General features: G+C 40.3%; 1 protein-coding gene across 8 annotated transcripts in view; it reads left to right on the top strand.

Moving 5' to 3' along the window:
* Nucleotides 1-24,111, top strand: part of VAV2 (vav guanine nucleotide exchange factor 2) — a 433,076-nt gene that overhangs the window by 391,749 nt on the left and 17,216 nt on the right. For 4 of the 8 annotated variants that reach the window (XM_031949435.1, XM_031949438.1, XM_031949433.1 and 1 more), the window contains 10 exons: nt 3,806-3,892; nt 4,702-4,787; nt 7,488-7,620; nt 8,797-8,811; nt 9,650-9,759; nt 10,720-10,821; nt 12,240-12,328; nt 20,486-20,527; nt 21,128-21,144; nt 22,889-22,910. In XM_031949435.1, the coding sequence (XP_031805295.1) occupies nt 3,806-3,892; nt 4,702-4,787; nt 7,488-7,620; nt 8,797-8,811; nt 9,650-9,759; nt 10,720-10,821; nt 12,240-12,328; nt 20,486-20,527; nt 21,128-21,144; nt 22,889-22,910 (703 nt within the window). The remainder of the gene's footprint in view (nt 1-3,805; nt 3,893-4,701; nt 4,788-7,487; nt 7,621-8,796; nt 8,812-9,649; nt 9,760-10,719; nt 10,822-12,239; nt 12,329-20,485; nt 20,528-21,127; nt 21,145-22,888; nt 22,911-24,111) is intronic. The other 4 variants (XM_031949439.1, XM_031949436.1, XM_031949434.1 and 1 more) reach the window with 2 other exon arrangements.

Raw genomic sequence — 24,111 nt, 5'->3', positions numbered from 1 at the left:
TAACTTGTCATTGCTCTAGATAAACCTCTAAATCTCGAAGTTGCTCAGAAAGTATGGACTTGCATTAGTAAAGGAATTCCCTATATCCCAGGAAATCAGAAGTCCAGTGTCTGGTTCTCTCTGATGTGAATGGGTGAGCACTTTCTATGATACAGGAGAGGTAGTGTGGCCTAGCGGACAGAGAATGGGCCTTGATTCAGGTTAACCCAGGCTCAGGTCTAAATCTGTCATCTGAAGCATCTTGGCCACATGACCCATCTCTTGGGATAGAATCCCTACCCCCATTTGTAGGCAACTTTAAGACAGAACATTACTGATAAGTCACTAATCTGAATCAGGGGAAAATGCTTCCTCATCAGTAATAGGTAAAATAATAGATCTGGACCATATATGGGTGTTTTATGTAACTTATAATAAGAATTATCAAGTGAGATTATATAAAGTTCTTTGAAAGCCTTAAAGTCTATCTATATAAATGCCAGATGTTATTATAATCCATTTTACACATGAGGAAATTGTAAACTAGAATTTGGTCAAGGCCTCATAGCTAGTACAGGTAAGAGGGAGGATTTGAACCCATGTCCTTGGCCCCACAGCCAATGTTATCTCCACTACAACACTTAGTTATTTCCCACAGTTCCAAATTCATCACTCTCCAGTGTACCAGAAGTCACTTTATGGAGTTGATGGCCTCTCTCTTCCTTATTTTGAGTGACAAGCTGCTTCCTTCTGACTTTTGTTCCTTTATCCTTGTTTGCCCTGTGAGGCAGTCTCACGTAGTCATGGCAAAGGAAGAGATGATGACAATATAAGTCATCTAGTGCAGCCCGACTTGTGCAGGAAGCTTCTGTGGAAAAGAATTTAAAATTTGGCATCACTGCTTTAAAGAAATGTTTCCTTCTTCTAGTCCCCACCAAAAACAAAAACAAAAACTTTTTTAAACCTACAGAAAATGAACAAGGAAAAATTTGACATGAAGATGACTTTAAGTAGGAGTCCAACTCCACTTTGTAAAGCTTTCCTTCCATTGGGCAATTTGGATGGTAGAGCAGAAGGAACACTAGATTTAGATTCAGTTTAGATTGTTATTAAATCTACCCAACTCTCCATGACCCCATTTGAGGTTTCCTGGGCAGAGACACTGGGATGGTTTGTCATTTCCTTCTCCAACTCATTTTATAGATGAGGAAATTGAGACAATTGGGGTTAAGTGGCTTATTCAGGATCACACAGCTAGTAAGTGTCTGAGAACTCAGGTCTTCCTGACTACAGAGCTAGTGCTCTATCCACTGTGACATCTGGCTGTCCCAATCTGAACGTGAGACTTCTATTAATTAGTCTAATGATTTCTTGGTTTTTCAATCTAAGATAGCACCAGCTTTTTTTAGCATCTCTTTTCACTTTGTTGATTTATCCAATATTTCCATAGCTTCCTTATTTGAACTGCAAATTAGACTCTCCCATACTTTGTAAATAACCTAGTTTCTAGAAGTCTCTTTCCTTGCTGAACTTCAGGCCATCATTAGAGCATCTTCTCTGACTTTAAAATGAAAACCAGGAGAAAATACGATCTGTAGGATCACATGTTTAGAATAGAGAGGTATCTTAGAGGGTATAAAGTCCAACTACTTCATTTTATAAATGAGGGGAAAGGCCCAGAAAGGTTAAGTAATGGAGGCAGTAAGAGTTAGAGCAGGGATTTGAATCCAGGTCCTGTGATTCCGGAGTTAGCATTCTTTCTGCTGCACCAAAATTCGGAGCTGTTTTATGTAATTTTTCCTGTGAGGTTTAATAAGCCACCTTGGCACACTGGAAGTTCTGCTCAGAAACCTGGCCAGGCCGGGCAGCCCCCTGGAGCCGTAAGGGACGGGATTAGCTGGCTCCCACCCTCAGGATACTTGCTGGGCGATTTTTCCTTTTGGTTACTTTTCTGGGAGTTCTGACAATCGCCTACCAGGATGAGCAGCGTTGCCTTGCGGATTTTACACTCAAGCGCTTGCTGTCTTCTCCAGAGACTGAAATTAGATGGAATTGGTTGTGTGCCCAGCTTGTCTGTAGCTGAAGGAAAATCCTTTGGGTCCTCTCGGCAAACTTTCCAGGAAAGAAATGTAGTTTAGATTATTGGTTGGACACAATGCCCCCTAGTGTCAGCAGAAGCTCTGCATCCGTACCGTGCTTTCAGTTGTGGTTTAACTCAGAAGCTTGTTGAGTTCCCTATCTGGTTCCTAGCTGCTTGTGCTGAGAACCCACATAGAGAAGCAGCACAGATTCTGCTCTCATGGAAATCACAGTTTATTAGATATTTTGATAAGATCTGCAGGTTGTCAAGTTAGCAAGTGCCAGGGGTGTGACTTGGGAAAATTCAAGCCCATTAAGATTCATTATTTTAGGATGATGATTGTGATTTCTGGGAGGCATTTGGGGTGAAGTGACTTGCCCAGGCTCACACAGCTGGGGAGTGTTACACGTCTTAGGTCCGATTGCAACTTGGGTCTCCAGTGCACTGTGCCATCTGGCTGCCCCAAGACTCATGTCTTGCCCAGGGTTAGAAAAGTTCGTGCAAAAGGCCTACTTATAAATGCTTCCCTCTACTTCCCTCGGCACACACACAAACCCTTTTAGACCCGTTACAGTGTTAACTGTACAATATTCTGTTTTATAAGCAAAAGGTCTTCCCCCTCCCCCATTTTGCTTTGCACGCATAAAGCAGAGAGTTAATAAGTCTGTTAAATTGAATTAATTTAAAGTTTTCTGAGAGTTGGTACAGTGGGAAGAGGTCAGGGGACTTTGTATTCCAGTTCTAGCGTATATAGTAACAAGATGCAAGGAAACAGGTTCAGGGAAAGGATGCTAGGTTTGGAGTCAAAAGATGAGAATTCAGATCTTGAATCTGCCCCTTGCTGCCTATGTAACCTTCAGTAAATTACTTCTTAACCTCTTAGAGTTAAGAAGACTTGGGTTTAAGTATTACATCAAACGCTTCCTAAGCGTGTGACCCTGGGCAAATAACTTAATTGCTTTTGGCCTCCATTCCCTCACTTGCAAAATGGGGAAGATAATAATAGCATCTACTCCAAAGGATTGTTTAAGGATCACATAATCTTGACCTATAAAAAGATTTTGCTCTATATGCAAATATGTTAATGGTAGCTGTTATTATTTTTTCTAAATAACACTCTTAGGATTATATGTTGGTAGAAAAGGTATAAATCTCTGCTTGTAAAGAGAGTTTCTAACTAGAAGTTCCCTCCACTTCAGAAATCACAGAGCTGGGTAAGGTGGTGGTGGTGGTGATGATAATGATGTGGAAAAAGAGGAAGACAACAAAAAGCAGGTTGGATTAAGAGGTGATAAATCTGCTAAACCAGATTTCAAAATCATTGGAAATACTTAACAAAATAAATTTTAAAACATAATACAACATTGTTAATTTGTGGTTTCTAAGTTAATATGTGGTCCGGTCCACAAAGATTCAGGGCTCTATTTCTGTTTGAATTGGATACTAGACTAAATGACCTCCATGGTCCCATCTTCCTTTGAATCTGTGATGCTGTGAACTGGCAAGGTGAACTTAGACAAATTGTTTCACTTCTCTTCTTCAGTTTCTTCCATAATAATTTGGGGATGATGATCCCTGTTCTACCTGCTTCACAGGGTTGCTGTGGTTATCCACACAATGTAGATGAACATGCTTTGCAGAGCTGAAAGACATCATTATTATGACAGATTGTCAAAAGTTTGATTTAGTGTTGTTTTTTCCCAATGTACCCAGAGCATTCTAACACCCTTATTTGCCATTTTGAAGGACTTGGCGATGTACATAAATGAAGTCAAACGGGACAAAGAAACCTTAAAGAAAATCAGTGAATTTCAGAGTTCTATAGAAAATTTGGTAAGTCTGGATGACTTTTCAGTCGCCCACAAAGCTTCCTTGGAACCAAAGCACAGGGACAGTTATGACTTCAGTGAAAATGTAAATGGCGGCTTCAGATCAGAGAGGATGTTTTTCTTTTGGACTGAAGAAGACAATCTGTGGAAGGTTTGATGCCAGGAGAGTTCTCATGTCCCCCACCTCCTTTTCCTTTCAGCCTGCTTCCCATCCCAAATCCATCTGACGCACAGTATCTGTTTTTGATTTGATTTTGTTTTGCTACATTGGAAGCACAGCAATTTTATACTGCGTATACATCCAGTGTTCCCCACAGCAGTGAGCTGTCAAATGATATACAGTGCTGTTTGTTGTTTTGCTCAGTGCTGACAAGTGCCTTTAGCAAACACACGTTGGTAGAAGACTCAGGCAGAGGTGGAAATATTTCACATTATGGAGGCACACTGCCACACCGTAGGCTGATGGGTAATCTGCTCTGTGCTGTGTCTTAGGGTTGTAAGCCCACGTGGGTTATTCAAGCCCCACCCACAGTTCTGCCTGCCTAGGATCTCTCCAAGTTTGGATGAGCTTTTAGAGCTACGTGAAACATTGGGGAATAGGAGCCACATCCTCAAAAGCTAAGAGAAAGGGTCTACTGATTTTGGCTCAAATATCCCTTCGTAGAATCTTCTCTATCGGCTAATTTCCCCCAGGAACCTTTTCTACTTAGAAAATTCTCAAGCTCTCATTGTTTCTGAGATGGGATTCTAAGAAACAGAAATGATGAGTAAGTACCACAATAATGCTTCATGTTATGTTCTCTTCTTTCTCAGCAAGTTAAACTGGAAGAATTTGGGAGGCCAAAGATTGATGGAGAATTAAAAGTCCGATCCATTGTAAACCATACCAAACAAGATAGGTGAGTTTACCAATGGGACAAGGAACAGGCATAAGGGGCAGGGGCTGGAGGGAGCTAATAAGATCCCTGAGAGCCAGGCACTGTTATGTTATAATCTCCATTAAAGGCTTATATCTCTTAATTCCGCTAGGTAGCACCTAACACAGTGTGTAGCACATAGGCATCTAATAAACAGTTGTCAAATGAATAATTTTATTCACACATGTATCACTGTGAATAAAGAGTATAAATACTATTGTCTCCACTTTACAAAAGTGAATCTGAGAATTTAAGCCATTTGCCCCCAAATTAGTCTGCCTTTCAAGCTCTTGTAGTGTGAAAATAAAGGAAAAGAAAATAAAATAAAGGAAAAAAGCTCTCTAATCCCAAAAAAGAGCTTCTGTTGTTCAAGTTCAATCAGTCATCCAATCAACACATATTGTCTATACCCCTACTATTCTTTGTAGAGGACTTTAAGATTAGTAAGATGTGTAAGTCTTATAGTTCTCCTCTCAGGGAAGAACTTAAGCTGCTTTGGGGGAGACAATGGTAACAACAGGCAGGATATATAGTACTTGAAGGTTAGAAAAGTGCTTTACATAAGTTGTCACACAGGACCCCACAGATGATAAATGCTGGACATAGGATTTGAACTCATGCTTTTGCTGACTCCAAAACTAATAGTCTTTCTACTATCTTACATATGAAATGAGCTTACAGTGTAGTCTGTGCTAAAAGTTAAATGATTGGTAGTGATAGGAAGTGACTTAGTTGTTTATCTGAATCAGGGCTGCTGGAACTCCCAGTTTATAAACCTTTAAATGTTGTTCGGGTTATCTTCAGATAGATCCTATTATTAATTCTTTTTCCAATTTATTCCTCCCCTCTCCTGCCTTCTATTGGGGGAAAAAAAGAAAAGAAAAACAAAATCCTCATAACAGAAAAGCATAGTCAAACCAAATGAATTCCCACATTGACTAAGTACAAAAATGTATGTTTTATTCTGCATCTTGAGTACATCTTCTGATCTTTTAATAAAGAAGTGAGTAACATGCTTCCTCATTGGTCCTTAAGAATCAATTGGTCATTGCATTAGCCAGATTTCTCAAGTATTTTTTTCTCTCTTATACAATGTTGTTATTATTGTTTTTTTAAGGCATTTCCACTTTTTTCAAATTTCTACATTGGTCACGTACAAAAATATGTGTGTTTCAACCTGTACCTGGGTCCATCATTTCTGTCAGAAAATGAATAGGATATTTCATCAAAATCATTGCATTGATCAGAGTTCTTAAGTCTTTCGAACTATTTGTCTTTTCAATGTTGTTTTACTGGGTAAATTGTTCTCCTGGTTCTTCTCACTTCACTCTGTATCAGTTCATACAAGTCTTTTTAGATTTCTCTGAACCTATCTCTTCATCCTTCCTGCAACACAATAATGTTTCATTACCTTCACATTCTGTTACTTGTTCATCCATTCCCCAGTTGATGGTTGTGCCTCCTAGTTTTTGGTTACTACAAAAAGAGCTTTTGTAAACATTTTGACATTTTCTTCTCTCTTTTAAATAGATTCTAGTCTTTATTTTTACATTTGCTTCACACCATTAATTTCAAATGTTCCAGACAAACTGGCTTGCCTTGTTCCATAAACTTGGAATTCTCTCTTCTGTCCTTGCATATCAGCTGTCTTCCATGCCTAAAAGAATCTTTTTTTTCATCTTTGCTTCTTTTTAAAAAAAATTTTTTTCTCATCTCTGCTTCTTAAGAAATCTTAACTTCCATTATGGCTGAGAAGTCTCCAAGAAACCTTCCAGGACTTCTCCCCACTTTCCATCCCCATGGATGTTACTCTGGTTGTTAGTTCTCTCTTGTTCCTCAAACCACCTTGTATTCACTTCTCTGTAAACATGACATCTCCCTACTAAATTTTAAGTTCCTAGAGCATAAGGACTATATCTCTTGCCCTTAACACAGAGCCCTACATATCAGTTTTTATCTAGGCTATTGCTTCCTCTCTGATCTCCCTGACTCCTGCCCTTCTCCATCCATTTCCACATAAACTTTTCTTAAATTGCAGGTCTCATTCTATTACTTTCCTACTCAATAAACTCCAGAGCCTTCTTTTTACCTCCAGGATCAAATAGAAATTCTTCTGTTTGGCATTTCAAGTTCTCTACAACTTGACCCTGAACTCCCTTTTCAGTTTTATTATAAATTAGTTTCCATCCTGGACTCTGTGGTCCAGGTACACTGGTCTCTTTGCTGCTTTTCACATGTGACACTCCATCTTTCATCTAGACCTTGCATTGGCTGTCCCTTCTGCTTGGAACACACTCTCTCATCACCTCTACCTCCTAGGATGGCTAGTTTTCTTCAAATCTTAGTCCATATCACTTTCTGTATGAAGTCTTTTTGCCCTCCCCAGTTACAAATGCAATCTTTATCCCCCTCCAATTATCTGGTATTTATTTTGTCTATCTACATGTGCACCTATATACTTATATGTACACATGTTTTCTCCTCAAAGAAATGTAAGCTCATTGAAGACAGAAGCTGTTTCACTTTTTGTCTTTGTATCTCCAGTACCTGGCCTATAATAAGCACTTAGTAGTTAAGTGATACTTGCTTGGTTAATAGTGGACACTTAATGTTATGAATTGAATTGAATCTTTGGAATGGAAACCTCACAGATTTTTTCTTTTTTAAATCTTATTGAGGCAGGTATTTATTTTTATTTGATAAAGTGGTGATTGTCTGTAAAAGGAAAGGCTACAATTACGAGCTGAAGGAGATCATCGAGTTGCTCTTTCACAAAATGACAGATGATCCAATGAACAATAAAGACATCAAGAAGGTAGGCAAGTGCCCTTTATCCACACCGGCATCCTTTATTTTGTCTTTTGGACCCTCCCTTCTTCCCCCTCAGGACCATTCAGCAAGCCAGGCCCTAGTCTCATAAACTTCAGTATTTTGAAGCTCAGAAGTTGCTTAAAGGACATCAAACCCAAACTTGTCATTTTGCAAATAGAAAAACTAGGGTCCAAGGAGAGGAAGATCTCCATAGACCATTAGTAGCAGAATTGAGATTAGACCCCAGATGTTCTGAGTCTCAGTCTTCTTGGGGCACCTTAAGTCAAGGACTTTTGGAATGTTTTCTAATTCTCCTGAACGGTCTAGTAAGTGATTAGAATCAGTAGCTCACTTTTACCCAATCCATTCATGAAGAAACAGAAAGGACTACTTTGAGAGAAGATAGCAGGACAGAGGGAATTTTCGTTGAGTGTGCTTTAGGCACTCAGTAGGACAGAGCTGAAATCAGCCCTTTCTCTTTTTTTGTTTTGTAAAATTTGTTACTGACTGTGGGATGGAATGAGGCTGAGATGGGGATGCAGAAGGAGGGGGGAAAACCATTCAGCTTTTTCCTTCTCCTTTTTTCCCTAATGGAAAGAGAACATGCACATTCTGTTTCCTTTTTTTCTTGCTTTCCTTTAGTTACTGTCTCCACACCCTTGGCATGGTACTACTGCTTACTGAGCGGTAACAGTCATTGATATTTTCATACCCCTTCCAGGTGTTCAGAGTACTTTTTACATTGGTTCTTTATGGGAGCTACCCCCTTTATCATTATCCCCTCCTTACAGATGAGGAAACAGGCCTAGAGAGTTTACCTGGCTACTAAGTACTGAAGCTGAAGTCAGATTTCTTAAGATTCTAGGTCCAGAGATCTTTCTTCTCTGCCCTGCTATCTCTAACTTAAGTGCTAGAGCAGGTACATAACTGGCTTTTTAATTTTAGAATTGGAAAAAACCTTTGGCGAACCCTTTATGCTGTCTGTGCCATATATGCCCCAGGGGGCAGGCCCTGGCTCTGGCTTCTCCCAGATCCTCCATCCCATCTCTACAGAGCCACCGCCCTTAAACACAAAAATAACGCGCAATAACCTGGGGCTTTGCAGAAAATAAGGGGAATCTGGGCTTTACCTCGTAATAACCTTCTTCCCCCCACTTTTCCTCCTCTTAATGCTTTCTAGTCACATGGGAAAATGGTAAGCAACCAACCCTACACCCCTTCCCCCTACCCCTGACTGTCAGGGATCCTGGTTAGTGTTCTTTGGATGTTTGTATGATGCCAGCATTAGAATATCATGACTTTATAGTGGGGGCAGAGAGGAGGAGTGTGTATGTGTGTGTGTGTGTGTGTGTCTGTGTGTGTGTGTGTGTGTGTGTGTGTCTGTGTCTGTGTGTGTGTGTGAGTGTGTGTGTGAGACAGACAGACAGACACACAAACAGACAGAGAGACAGAGACTTCCCCATTGGGTTATGCTTAAAAATCCTCTTTTCCACAGGCATTCTGGGAAAAAGCAGGGGGTTCAGGCTGTATTTCTTGCTGAGCCTGAGGTTTGGGGGAGTGGTATGTGAATGGATAGGAGCAGAGCTAGATCTTAAATTCCCCTACTTGTAGTGGGGTAGTACTGACCTCAAGCAATCTTTTTTATTGCTTTTTTTTTTCTAACCTCAGAGAATATTTTGGGTTCCACATCTAGGAAGTGAAAGTAGGTGGGATGAAAAAAAAAAATCAGGTGTCCTTTTCTTTTTGATCACAGCTTATTCTTGCCTGAAGGTTCAGCCCAGTGAGGATGAGTGAGAGGGTTCTAAAACCAACCTGTATCTGATAGTCTTTTGAGTTGAAGCTCTTAGTGGTACCAAGGAATTTCCTCCACAGTGAGGGCTGGGGGGATGGCTAGGGGGAAGGCAGAGACTACCAAAGCTTCCAAGCTACCAAAACATACGAGGATATGTTAGAGAAAGGAACATAAGGGGAAAAAAAGACCTATCCCTCATCCCCAACTCAATGGAGATACCATTTTATGTTTCTCATTGCAGTGGTCTTATGGATTCTACTTAATTCACCTACAAGGAAAGCAGGGCTTCCAGTTTTTCTGCAAGACCGAAGACATGAAAAGAAAATGGATGGAGCAATTTGAAATGGCAATGTGAGCATTATGAGGATCAGCTGTCCCTAACCAGGGGTTCAGCCAGTGTTCTTGTCAGAAATGTCCCTCCTATTTCAACAAGTAGAGTGCTATCTAGGGTGGAGAACGTACAGAGCCATGGGAGAATAGGTGGAGACAGAACTCTGAAAGTGGCTTTAAATTATTTTGATAGCAAAATGTCTGTGTAAGGGACCTGGAGAGACTATCTCTGAGAAGTGAGATGCTTCTAAAATAAACTCCATATGGGATGAGACATTCTCCCAGTATTTCTGTCTACCACAGGTTTGAGGAGTGGATTTCAAACAAAGATATTTATTTTGGCAACCATTATTGTCTAGCCAAAATCCCTTTTTCTGTAACTTCAGCAAGTCTTTGCATATTTGATAAACAAGGAGGGGAAATGCTGTCATGGCTGTTGAACTTTCAGGATCTTAAAGGTAGAACTAGTCCACCTTTTTTCAGTGGAAAAATTTTTTCAATTTTTCAAATGGAGAAAGTAAGACCCAAATGGCAGGAGTAACTAGCCCAAAGCCACACATAAAGTCAGTAGTCGATCTGGGATAAGAACCCCAGTCATCTTACAACCAGCCTCAAGCTTTTTCACTGCCTAGAAACATGTCTTGTCCCAGTTGGAGGCTATGGGGTGCAGGGAAAGTATGGGGGATTTGGAGTCAGAGGAGCATCTCTGGATCTGGACTCTACTACTTTCTACCTGTGTGACCTTGGATAAGCAACATAACTCCTTAGAGTCTCAGTGGTTTTATCTAATTAAAAAAAGTAAAGGGATAGTAGTAGGATAGTCTTTAGGATGTTTTTCAGTTCTAAGTCTATGATTGGTTCATTCTCTGGGTCTCAAAGACCAGGAGCCCAGAAGGCCCCAAAGGCAGAAATGACCCCAAACTGGAAGGTGGGGGCAATGAACCACTCAGTGTGGCCTCTGTTCTCTCCCTTTTTTTTCAGGTCAAATATTAAACCAGAGAAGGCCAATGCAAACCATCACAACTTCCAGATGTACACATTCGACAAAACAACCAACTGCAAAGCATGCAAGATGTTCTTAAGGTGAGAGGAGCCCCACATTTGCCACATCCCTGCCACAGTGCACCATGTGCTTGAAGGAGCAGAGCCTCCTTATTGCTATAGCCTTTTTGCTCTGGGTCATCTGAGGGGAGCCAATAACTCGCCAGGACATTGGAAGGAATGAAAACTCAGATTTAGAGCTAGAAGGGAGCCTAGAGCTCATTTAGCCTAACTCCTTCCTTTTTACAAATGAAGAATTTTCTATCCAGATAGGTTAAGAGATTTGCCAAAAAAGATAAATAATAGAGTTAGGATTTGAACTCAGGTCTCCTGAATCTAGGAGGTATAGTAGAAAGAGCACTGGGCTTAAAATCAGGAAGGCTCATCTTCATGCGATCAGATCTGACTTCAGACATTCATTAGCTGTTTGACTCTATGAATGTCACTTAACTTTGCCTCAGTGTCCTCATCCATAACATGAGTTGGAGAAAGAAATGGTAAATCACTCCAATATCTCCACCAAGAAAACCTCAAGTCGGGTTATGAAGAGTTGGATTTGACTGAACAACAATCTAAACTGAATCTAAATCCAGTGCTTCTTTTCTGTCATCCAAATCCAGTGGAAAACTGCAAAGTGGAGGAGAAGCCATACTTAGTCATTTTCATGCAAAATTGTTCCTTGTTCACTTTCTGTAGATTTCTTTTTTAATTTTTTGGTGGTAGTCCCCTCTAGGGGGAGGAAACATTTCTTTATGGCAGTGTTGCCAAATTTTAAATTCTCCACCCTGAGGGTGTATCCTTGAGCTAAAATGCTGTCTGGACTGCTATAGGGCTAGTTTAAAAATAAATGCATCCATTCATTTGAGAGAGATTTATTGAGAATCCACTGTGTGCTCATAATTCTGCCAGCTCTGACCTCAAGGATCCAAAGCTGGGCTCTGGGTAGGAATTAGGCAGAGAGAAAGAAGAAGGGCTGTATTTACATAGAAGCCAGGATACAAGGGTGGGGATGGAAATGGCATCTGGGAGTGGAGAGGGTGGAGTTGGGGCCAGTAAGTAGTCCTGCTTGGCTAGAGTCAAGGTTTATGGAGGGATCCTTTATGGATAGTATAAGGGGTTTTTGTTTATTTTTATTTATTTGTTTTTTAGGATCATTGGTTTAGAGCGTGCAGGAAGGGAACTTAGAGGCCAACTTGCTCAACCTCCCCTTATTTAACAGATTGAGGAAACTGAGGGTCAGAGAACCTGACTTGCTCAACTAGTTAAGGAAGCAATGGAAGATAATCATTGAAGAATTAGATTGTGGTCAAGTTGTAGAGAGTCTTATAGAATGCCAAACTGAGGAGTTTAGGCTTAATCCCTATAGGCAAGGGGGGACCTTTGAAGGTTTCTAAGCAAAATTCAGAGGCAAAGGCAAAATCTCATTTTTCCCTTTTTTTTCCCCCCATTTGCTTATTCAGAGGGACTTTCTATCAAGGCTACCTTTGCACTAAATGTGGGGTTGGAGCACATAAGGAATGCTTAGAAGTTATTCCACCCTGCAAAATAAGTAAGTAATCTGGGATTCCCCACTCCCTTTGTCTTATCCTGTGAGCTCCCACTTGTGCTCTTGTCTGTGCTCTCTTCTCCCTTCCTTTTCCTCTTTTTCCCTTCTCCTCTTCTCTCTTTTCTCTTTCCCTCTCCTTCCTTCTCTTTTTTCCCTTTTCCCCTCCCTCCCTCCCTCCCTCCCTTCTTCCCTTCCTTTCTCCCTTCCTTCTTCCCTTCCTCCCTCCCTTCCTTTTTCCCTCCCTTCCTTTTTCCCTCCCTTCCTCCCTTCCTCCCTTCCCAATTTATGTATTTTTCAAGTTTATCACCTTGAAATAATTATGAAGCCACTCTGCTTCGTTGGCTCCTTCAGACCTCTTATATTCCTTATATTCTATATGTTTTGTTTTCAGATTTTAAAAGATTTCTTTTGTTATCATTGTTGTAATTTACATTGTTGTGGTCAATGTCTATGTTGTCCAGGGTTTGCTTTTATTCCCTCTCTGTTACTTTGGACTGATCTTCCCATCTTTATTCATATTATTCATATTTGTTGAGTGCCTCCAGCCTTCAGATGCCCCTGGTGCAGAACTTAAAAGTCAGTTACTTCAGGCCAAAGCCCCCCTCTCAGACGGCTCTGCAGTCTTACCCACCCCCAGAAACCCCAAGTTTAGTCATCAGCTCCTTCCCGGCCTGTTCCCCAGGACGAAGAGGAGAGCAGGCCGCCACGTTTAGGAACAGCCTGTGTTTTAGGAGAGAGACCCAGGTTACTTGGATGTACCTTGAAGGAAGGCAAGCTTTTAGCCTTGTTTTGTAGCGGCCCCTGCTGGCCACATTCAATTACCACATTAATGATCAGAGAGGGTTCCCTCACAGCTGTAGTCTGGGACCCTAGTGTCTTAGTACTTCAGAGCTCTGACTTTCACCCGCCACTGGGCCTCCATCTACTTAGGCAGAGTGCAGCCCACCTGTGATTTAGAAGCTGCTGCGGCTTGTCTAAGGATTCCTTCTTCCCCCTGCCCCAGCCCTAATCTAATGAACATTCATGAAGGCAACAACAACCGTCCCCCCAGCCCCTGCATGCTATTGGACGGATACACAATGTGAACAGATACACGATCATTAGGAGGGAGAGACAAATAACTCCAAAGATTAGGAAAGGCTGCCTATAGGAGGTGCCCTTAAGGGGGGAGAGTGATAAAAGAGAGGGCATTTGTGGGGAGGGAGTGTTCAGCCACAGAATACTTTTGAGGAGGGGCAGGGTAATAGGAGAAAGAGAATAAATGAGGGGAGATACAATTAGCAATAGTAATTGTAAAAAAAAATTTGGAGCAAGTTTATCTGATGGAATATTATTGTTCTCTGGAAAATGATGAGCAGGATGCTCTAAGGAAAAAAAAAAAAAACCTGGAAAGTCTCCATTAACAGAGGGAAATATACTATATACAAAATAATAGCAATATTCTGGGATGACCAGCTGTAAATGACTTCCTTATTCTCAGTAGTACAATCATGCACAACTACTCTGAAGGACTTATGGTGAAAAATCCTCTCTCTATCCAGAGAAGAAACTGATCAAGTCTGAATATAGATTGCTGTTACTCTATCTCTCTCTTTATTTTTACTTTTATTGTTCTTGAGGGATTTTATTTTCATTAGGGTGGGAGATCTATGTTTTCTTTCACAACTTGACTTTTATGGAAATGTTTTACCTAATTTCACATGTGGTTTTTTAATTGTGGGTGGGGATACGGGAGAGAAACTAGAACTCAAAAATTTTAAAGCAAATGTAAAAAAAGTGTTTAAATATAACTGGGGGAAAATAATTAAGTAAATAAATTTTTAAAAAAAGAAAGAAGGTGATCTTGAAGAGAGACAGAGATTTTAACAATTGAATGTGGAAGGGAATTATATACCAAGCACAGAGAACAGCCTATGCAAAATCAGTCAACAAGCATTTGTTAAAGTGCCTCCTTTATGCTACATACTATGTTAGTTATGCAAAGAAAGGCAGATCCAGCCCCTAGTCTCAAATAGCTCATAGTCAAGTGGGGGAGACTATGTACAAGTATAATACATACAAGATGCATCAGAAATAATCTTGGACAGAAAGTACTGGCATTAAGTGAGAACTTCTTGCAGAAGGCAGGATTTTAGCTGAGACTTTCCAAAAGCCAAGAAGCAAAGGTAAGTCAGAAGAGAATTCATAAGTGTAGGGGATAGCCATGGAATGCATGGAACCAGGAGATAGGATGTCTTGTTAAAGGAAAAGTAAAGAAGACAGAGTCATTGACTTGTAGAGTATGTGGATGAAAGTGAAGTATAAGAAGATTGGTAAGGTAGGAAAGAGCCAGGTTACAAAGGTTTTAAAAGCCAAACAAAGAATTGTATATATGATTCTGGAGGTAATAGGGAGCCACTGTAGATGTTGAGGTAGAGGGAGTATATGACATGGTCAAACCTTTGCTTTAGGAAATTCACTTTAATAGCTGAGTGTAGCACTGGCTGAGTATAACACAACCTGAAGTAGGGAGAGACTTGAGACAGGGACCAACCAGAAAGTTATTGTAGTAGTCCAGGGATAAGATGATGAGGGTATGTAATAGCATGGTTGCTGTATTTAAGAAATGGGCATATGCCAGAGGAGTTCCAAGGTAAAATCAGCAAAAGTTGGCAACTGATTGGATTTGGGGAAAGAATGAAGATTTAAAAATGACATGTGGATTAGGAGCTTGAGTGATTGGTAAGGTGGTAGTGCCCTCAGTATTAATAGAAAAATTTGGAAGAAGGGAGGGTTTGATGGAAAAGATAAAGAGTTCCATTTTGAATATTTGAAGGTTTTTTTTATTAAAATTTTTAGGTTATATTGGGCAGCTAGGTATTGCAATAGAAAGAGCACCAGCCCTGAAGTTAGGAAGATCTGAATTGCAATCCGACCTAAGACATGTAACACTTCCTGGGCAAGTCATTTAACCCCAATTGCCTCAGCCAAAAAAAAAAAAAAAAAGAAAAATTTAAAAAAAAATATATATATATATATACACACACACACATTCTCCCTCCCCCTCCCCCCATATTTCCATATGAGTCATGTTGGGAAAGAAAAATCAGAACAAAAGGAGAAAACTATGAGAAAGGAAAAAAAAAGTGAAAAGAATATGCTTCAATACACGGTCTCTATTCTTCTCTCTCCAGATGCAGGATGGCATTTTCCATCCAAAGTTTATTGGACTTTGCTAGCTTGTGAGAAATGGAGAGGTCAGATGATGATTTTTTTTAAAAAAAGAATAGGGGAGATATGAACATGTTTGTAGAAACAGGGAAGTGGCCAGTAGATGAGAAGCCAGTGGAGATTAGTGAAGAAGGAACAATTTTTTGGAGAAGATGGAATGAGATTATATTTGTCTTTGTAAGGAATAGGGCCACCTCTTTATGTAAGACAGAGTGAAGGAGGAGATTATGGCAGAAGGCAGGTTCACAACCTCTATTTTTTTAGTGAAATATTAAGCAACATTCTTAACTGAGGAGCAGGGGATGGTTAGGGAGATTTGAGGAGGAATGAAAAGCTGCTGTGCTAAGTGAGTTAGTGAATCAATTAAGGGAGTATAAACGGACTGTTTTAGTGCACTGAGGAACCAATTAGGATTATGTAACATAAATTTTTAGTAGTCTCCATCAGCTTTCTCCCGCTTTTGCTCAGAATTGTGTGAATTGGAGTGGAGATTGAATGGTGAGAGTAATCCAAGCCTGGTCTTTGGTAGGGAAAGTTAAGAGGGGCATAGAGGTAAAAAATAAAAGATAATGCAAAGTTGGACTGTCCCGGTTCTAGGGGATTGTGGGGATTCATCATTCTGTGCTCTATTTCCCTTCAGGAGATAGATGGGTGACCTGGAAGAGGGTAAAAAGGTATTTCTAGTCACAAGGTAGCTGAGACAGAAGCCTTAATGTAGAGCAGACATTATGTAAGATAAACTAGGAAAAAGCATTTCTTGCTCTCTTTGCTACCTGGTGGTGCCTGAAATTTCACATTAAAGATTCATTCTTTTGAGGCCGAATAATTTTTTCCTAAAATTTAGAGCTGGAAGAAAGCTAAGACAAGAACTAATTCAACATTCCCTTTATCCCTTCCTTTTTTTTTTTTTTAATTAAAAGAGTAAACATTACTCTAAAATTTTTTTAAATTTAATTTATTTTATATTTTATATATTACATATATATGTTATTTTATATATTAATTTATTTTATTTTTTTTAATTAAAAGAGTACGCAGATTATGTGACTTTCCTAAGGTCACAAAGTTAATGAGTGGCCAGGATTTAATCCTAAATCTTTGGAATCTTTCCACATGTACAATAGAGATAATAACACTGCATTGTGCTAAAGACAGTAATTAATAACAGCAGTTCATAGTTCCAGAATATGCTGTAGAAGATGGACAGAAAGACATGGGAAGGGAGAATCCTCATTCAGTAGTGAGGAAGGTATGGGTGGGTCGCAGTGCGCACACATGGTGGGAATACCCCTATTAATGAGATCACAGGTGCCCTGTTTTGTTATATAGCACACTCTAGTTTGGAGCAATTGATATTATCCTGTTAAAATAGCCCTAGCTTGGAAATGGCAACACCTGTTATTAATTCACCACTGAATGATGTATTCCTTGACAGATAACTGAGAACAGCATAAAGGGATGCAGAAGAAATGAAAGAAGGGTTATGGGGGATGGAAAGAATAAGCATTTATTAAGCACCTGATGTATACACAGGGACCAGGAAGTTCTATTGCTAGAGGACCAAGTGGCTTCCATAAATATTTTGAACTAGAATAGGTGATATGGTAATATGTTCTATATTTAGGGCTTTAGCTAGGTTAGCCGGTATCACCAGAGTCAGGGTTATGGCCTTGAGGTAGGATCAGTAAATGTTTACAACCAGCTTTCTGAAAAGTATGGCAACTTCTAAGATTAATTTACATACTTAACATTTTCCCCATATGTTTCTTAGATCAAGACAATCAACAAAATAACAAGCCAATAACTTTGTAGCATTTTCTGATTTTCAGAGTGCGAGTATGCTTGGTGAAAGTTTACCAATCCACTTCTACCACATCCCTGCTCATGCCAGTCTTGCTTGGCCCCACTGTAGGGCAAACACAGCAAGCCCCTTATGTCCATATATCTTCTTGCTGTCCCTTGCCCGTGATCCTCCATCTCTGAGCATTTTCACAGCTTGTCCCCACATCTGGGATGCTCTCCCACATCACCTGTAATTCCTGACTTTGCCAGCGTCCTTCAAGGTTCAATTAAAGCCCCACTTTCCACAAGAATGGTTTCCCAGTCTCCTTAGCAGCAGAGACCACCCTCAGTTTTTCTAGTCTGTATCTTTTCATAATGGTGCACATGGGTCAAACTCCTCCAGTTTGAGACTGCCTTTTACCTTTCTTCATATACCCAGAGCTTAGCCCGGTGCTGGTCTCATAGTAAGTGCTTAGTAAATACTTTGTGACTGGCTGACCGATATGTCTCCTGCCAGGGCAGCCTGCCATTAATTCTTAGAGATAGTTGATGACATCTGCATGATGTGGTTACTGAGCCACAGCTAGATTCTCTAGGTAAATACTGGCCTTGGATTCTGACACAGGACGGGCCAGAGTCAGGGAAGGGCAAGAAAGGGTGACAATGATGGTAAAAGCTGGCATTCACATAATGCTTTAGATTCCAAAGCTGCCTCACTGGATGCTCACAGGAGCCCGTTAGTATTCCCAGATTACTGATGAGGAAATTGATGCTGAAAGAGGGCTAAGTACCCGAATCCCTCAGGTAATAAGTGCCTGGAGGTAGGACCTAAATCAGTCCATCAATGATCATTTATTAAGTGCCTACTGTGTGCCAGACCCTGTCTTAGGAACTGGAGATATGAAGACATATGAAACAGTCTCTGCTCTTGTAAGCATTTCTGGCACCCCTGGCCAGAGGCAGCCGTTGTGTGTCCTCTGTTCTCGAAGAGTTCCCTGACATCAGGGAGGTGATGCTGCAACATGCAGGTGAATTGGATTTCAGTGAGGGAGGCTAGGCAAGCTCACTGGTCTCACTGTCCCCTCCAGAGCCCTCTGGGTCCGGTGACCAGACATAGATCAGAATGGCTGGAGATGGCCGCAGAGGCAGTGGGGGACTTTGGTCTTTTTAATGTGAGGTCTCTCCCAGTCTCAGTTTGATTGAGCCCACACGCATTCGGTGATATGATCTGAGGACTGAAGATATGATGTCATGTAGTAGGAAGATCCCCACAAATAGAACCAGTGCCAAGTTCAAATTCAGGCTCCGACATTTATGAAATATGAAACCATGCGCCAGTGACTCCATTTTTCTGAGCTTCATTTTCCTCATTGTCATTTTTATTTGCTTTTTTGGAGGCAGAGTTCAATAACTTGCTCAGAAGCTAGCTTCTGAGGCATAGATTTGGACTCAGGTCCTCCTGACTCCAAGGACTGTGCTCTCATCTCCTGGGCCAACTAGCTTTAAAATTAGGGTCATAACATTTGAAGTACTTAACAAGGTTAAGTGAGTAAAGCTCCTCATAAGCCTTCGAAGTTAGAAATGCGAGTTTGGGCAGTTGTTAAATTGATTGAGTTAAAACTCAATCAACCAACACAACTGTATTGCGCTCTTCCTGGGTCTGCTTGTGAGGCGCACTGAGGGATACAGAAAAACTGAGAACATAGACCTTGCTCTCTAAAGCATTCACAGTCAGGGAATTTAGCATGGAGTATAAGAAGTAATTAATTCTGTTCTTCATATTTGTAAGAGTAGAGAAAAGAAAGGCTGGGGAGAGAAACTGAGAACCAGAGGAATCAGTAAAGATTACACAGAAAAGCTGGAACTTGTCCTTCAAATGTGGATAGGAATTGGTGGGATGCAGAAATGGGGAAGATTTCCAAGTGGAGGGAACAGCATGAGCAAAGGTGTGGAGGTGGAAGAGTATGATCAGGAAGATTAGAAAACTGAAATATGGAGAGACAAAAGGCTGAGAAGGAACAAGATAGAAGCCTTTAAACTCATAGAGGACATGAAGAAAGTGGAATGTGGGTTTGTTAACCAAATTCCAGGTACTAAAACCATGCATACTTTAGAGTATTATATGATATAATTTTGAGAATTCCCTTCCCATAAAACTTCTCACAATAGAAAATAAACTTATAGAAGTTATTGTGGGAGAGTATAAGCTAAAACACAAATTATTGTTCAAAAATTTGTTTTTTTTTTATGATTTCTTTTTTCCAATATAGTTTTCTCCTTCCCTCTCTCAGACAGTCATCCCCTTATAGCAAAACATCTCAGCAAAAGTGGACAGCATATTGAAAAGGTCTGACCTATATATAATATACCATCTGCATAGTCCCCTATCTCTGTAAAGAAGTTGGGGAAGAGTTTTTTCATTATTTCCTCTTTGGGGTCAAGTTTACAACAATCAGTTACAATAATCATTGTTTTGTTGCTATTGTTCTTTCCATTTACTTTTGTTGTGTGTAAAAAATTATTAAGTCAAATTAAAGAAAGTAATAACTTCCCTTTATATAGTGCTGATGAAGTAGGTAAGACCAATATTTGTTTATTTATTTAGAAATAAATACAAAATAGAAAAAAAAAAAAAGAAAAGGAAAATAAGAAACAAAATAAAACATTGTCATGTGTCCAGCAGAATATCAGGGAGAGAGGATTCAAATATGTTAGAATAAATTTCTATTTCAAGAAAGCATACATGATAATAGAAGAGATTATAATTATTATTCTCTATCTTTTCTTTGGTTCCTTGTAGGTTATTCTTAGGATCAATATTTGTTATCCCCATTTTATGGGTGAGAAAATTGAGGCTCAGAAAGGTAAAAGATATTGCCCATTGACAAACAGGTGTGAGTAAGAGGCCAGAATTTGAATTTAGTTCTCCTCAGGATGAGTCAGAAATTGTACTAGGATAGGCTAGCACTATGTAGAGAACCTGGTCCTCCTCTTAACCCTTCCTAGGGTTCCATTACGGAGACAGAATCCTGGGCTGGAGGGAGTCTAAGGCTGACCTCAGGCAGCCCTATGTGAGTGTATGCAATGATTTCTTTCTTTATGTGTCTGTATTTCCTGGCTTCGGTCTTTGTCGGACCCCAGCTTAGTATGTCCATCTGTGTTCTTTAGGGCCCATTGGATACATATGTCTACCTAAATATATCTGCAACTGTGAGTGTTAGAATGCTTTTGAATTGCCAGAGTCTCCCATGTGCTTTTTACCGTAACCATTGCCCTGCTCCACAGAAGGGTGGGCTGCCCAGCTGGTCAGATCCTTGGGACTCAGCAGGCTGCTCTTGGGGGGCAGGGGAAAATGAGGGAAATCCTTGAGAGCATGGGGTGGGGGCTGGAATATGTCCTTGCTATCTGACAAGCTGAAGCCTGCCTCTCTCCTGCAGCATGTGATCCCACTGACATAAGCAAATCTGTTTGTAGGGCTCAGTCCCAAAGCTCTGCTCAGATTCCCATCTCTCCCCCTCCTCAAAACCAAAGCTTAAAAATGAACTCTCCAAAGCTGATAGAGAGTATTCAGAGGAATGGCAGGAACACATGGTGGGAACAGAGCGGGGAAACCCCCTGACTCCATTCCCGTCCTTGCTGTAATCCATACTGGTGACTAACCTTCATGATGTCTTGCCTCACTCGCAAACCTAAAACAGGCCCAGGGAGATGCATTGAATAAATAAGAGAATGAACAGCTTGATCCACGGTCTCACTCATTATGGGCAGTCTGGCCTCTAACTCTGCTTGGTTTTCTTTTTTTTTTTTCAGGTTCTCCTGTAGACCCGGTAAGAACATCCAAACCCATTCTCTTCCCTCTCACCTCTGTTTCTTACAAAATCTGATCCATGCCTGCTGGCAATTATCCAAATTCCCATTGCTTCCCTGAGCCACGAGCCATCCACTGAGGGTGATGGTAGGGAGAAGGTTCCTCTGTATCTTTTCTTCTCTAAGAGCATTAGAATTACATCAGGGTGACAGACCCACTATTCTTTGTCAGGGAGTCCTTGGAAGTCTCCAAGCCAGAGGTAGAAGATTGGATATGTTGTAATGGAGATTCCTTTCACATACAGCTTAGATAGACAAGTCTCCTTCCCTCTCTCTCAAAGTGTGTGGTTTTTACTTACTGGACTTGGAATGTCCCTTTCAGAGAGGAGCCAACCTGTTGCTCTCCTGTGCTTTTTCTATCATCGTTTGAAGACACCAGAAAACATTCAAGCAATTTGTATCTCATACCTGGCACTTCAAGAGCACTTAATAAATGCTTATTGATCCGTGGATCCTTTCCTCCTCCCTGCATTTCTCCCATCTGCCCAGAAGATAGCTTGTCTCTGTCAACAAATCAGGCCATCATTGTGGGGTAGAGCAGTATTATCAAACAGAAGCGCCCCTCACCCCATTCTAGCTTGAAATTAGATTAAAATGGAATTGAGAAATATCTGTCAAAAGAAATAACACAGAATATAAATAAATGTTAATTTATGACTTTCTGTGTGTGACCATAGGGATCTTTCTATCCAATTTTTGGTGAATCATTTCTTTTTGAATTTGACACGACTGCCCTGGTGGAGAGAGTATGGTTATAATACAGTAAGAAGGACAGAGTACTTCAAGACTCATGCAGTGGAAAGAATTGGGACGGTCTCAGTTAAAATCCTCCTTCAGACATGTATTAGCTATGTGATCTTGGGCAAGTTATTTCTCTGTGCTTCATTTTCTTATCTATAAAGTAAAAGAGCATAATGGTCTCCAAAATCCCTTCCAGATCTAAATCTTCTTGAAGTTGTTGTTTAGTCATTTCTGTTATGTCTGACTTTTTATGACTCATTTGGGATTGGCAAAGACAGTGGAGTAGTTTGCTATTTCCTTTTCCAGCTTATTTTACATATGAGGAAACTGAGGCAAACAGGGTTAAGTAACTTGCCCAGGATCACACAGCTACTAAGTGTCTATGGCTAAATTTGAACTTAGGAAGATGAATCTTCTTGACTTCAGGCCTAGCACTCTATCCACCGTGTCACCTAACTGCCTCAGCTCTTAAAAATTATCTGTGTGCCCAGCAATATATTGTGGAGGACATAAAAGATCAATAAGATCAAAATCAATTGTGCAAATTTTTATTAAGTGTCTACTATGTGCAGGGCACTACTTTAGTAGGTTTTGATCCCAAAGAGATTATCATTGTATTGAAGAGATAAGACATGCACTTAGCATCATAGGAATACTTTATAGTAACTACTGGGCTGCATGAAGAAGCTGGGGGGAGGTCATGGGGGGAAGGAGGAAAAGTGGGGAGGGGGTATAGGGTAAAAGAAAATGAATGCCTAAAATGAAACACTCTTGACATAAGAGACATTAAAAATCCCATCTGCAATATCCCCTCTTTGTCCATTGTTTTGGCTTCTAGAATGGGAGCTTGTCATGCACTAGCAGTAAAGGGTGGCTTAAGAAAAATAAATCTAATATTTTAAGCCAGAGTCAATGAAAAGCATCTTCTCTAATTGCAGTCTGTTGTTTTTCTTTCCTTTACAGGACGCACTAAATACAGGAGCTGGTAAGTATGTCTGGTATAATACAAAACACTCATTATTTAAGGTTCCATTTGGGAGGGTTAATGAATAGTTCTGTCGTGGGAAAAAGACATTGACATTGGCGAGAACCTTGAATCCCTCCTCCTTCTATTGAAATGCCACGATAATTCCCCCAGGAGAAGGGTGGGTCGAAAAGACAGGGGCTTGTTTGAAATTTTGTCATTTTGGGAAAGGGGAGGATCTCAGTTTTTCTTCTTTTTCCTCCCTTGTGGTCATATTCTTTCCTGGTCATTGTTACTCAGAAATATTGACTCAATTAATCCATAAGCATTCATCAAGGGCCTACTGTGTGCCTGGTACTGTCCTGGGTGCTGGGGATTCAAAGACAAAAGTACAAAGGGTCTCTCAGCCTTCAAGAAGCTTACGTTCTATTGGTTGAGACAATGTAGATGTGTCTTTTAGATATGTGTGTATAAATATATGTATGTGGGTATACTCACATATATACAAAAAATAAATACAGGATTTTTAGCAGGGTACCAGGAAGAAGGTAAGGGATGATAAAGGCGTCATGTAAAGGTGGCACTAAAGCATAGTTTTTTGGGATTTTCTTATTTTATTAAACATATTTCCATTATTTGTTATGTTGTGAAAGAAAAACCAAAACAAAAGGGAAAAAATATGAGAAGGAAAAAGCAAACAAAAATAGTGAAAATAGTATGCTTCAATCAGCATTCAGTGTCCATAGTTCTCCCTCTGGATGTGAATGGCATTTTCTCTTGCAAGTCTATTGAAATTGTCTTGGATCACTATTGCTGAGAAGAGCTAAGCCTATCATAATTGATCATCACATCATCTTCTTAAGAATAGTTTTAAAGGACATAAGAGAGTGTGAGAGATGGAAAGAAGAAGGGAGAACGTTCTAGGCATGGACCACAACCCAGGCAAAGGCATGGAGAGAGTGGATGGAGTGCCATCAAGATGGTCAGTCTGAATGAACTGCAGAGTGAATGAATGGGAATAATGAATATGATAAGGACAGTTAGATAGCTTAGTGGATAGAGTATTAGGCCTGAAGTCAGGAAGATCTGAGTTCAGATTTAGACACAGATATTTACTAGTTGTGTGACCCTGGACTAGTCATTTAACCCTGTTTTCCTTGGTTTCCTTATCTGTAAAAGCCAGAAAAGATAAAACCTGTAGTGTTGTTGTGAGGATGAAATG

Source organism: Sarcophilus harrisii, chromosome 2 (assembly GCF_902635505.1).
Source record: "Sarcophilus harrisii chromosome 2, mSarHar1.11, whole genome shotgun sequence".
Taxonomy (NCBI): domain Eukaryota; kingdom Metazoa; phylum Chordata; class Mammalia; order Dasyuromorphia; family Dasyuridae; genus Sarcophilus; species Sarcophilus harrisii.
The sequence above is the reverse complement of the archived record's forward strand: the minus strand, read 5'-3'. Positions and strand labels throughout refer to the sequence as shown.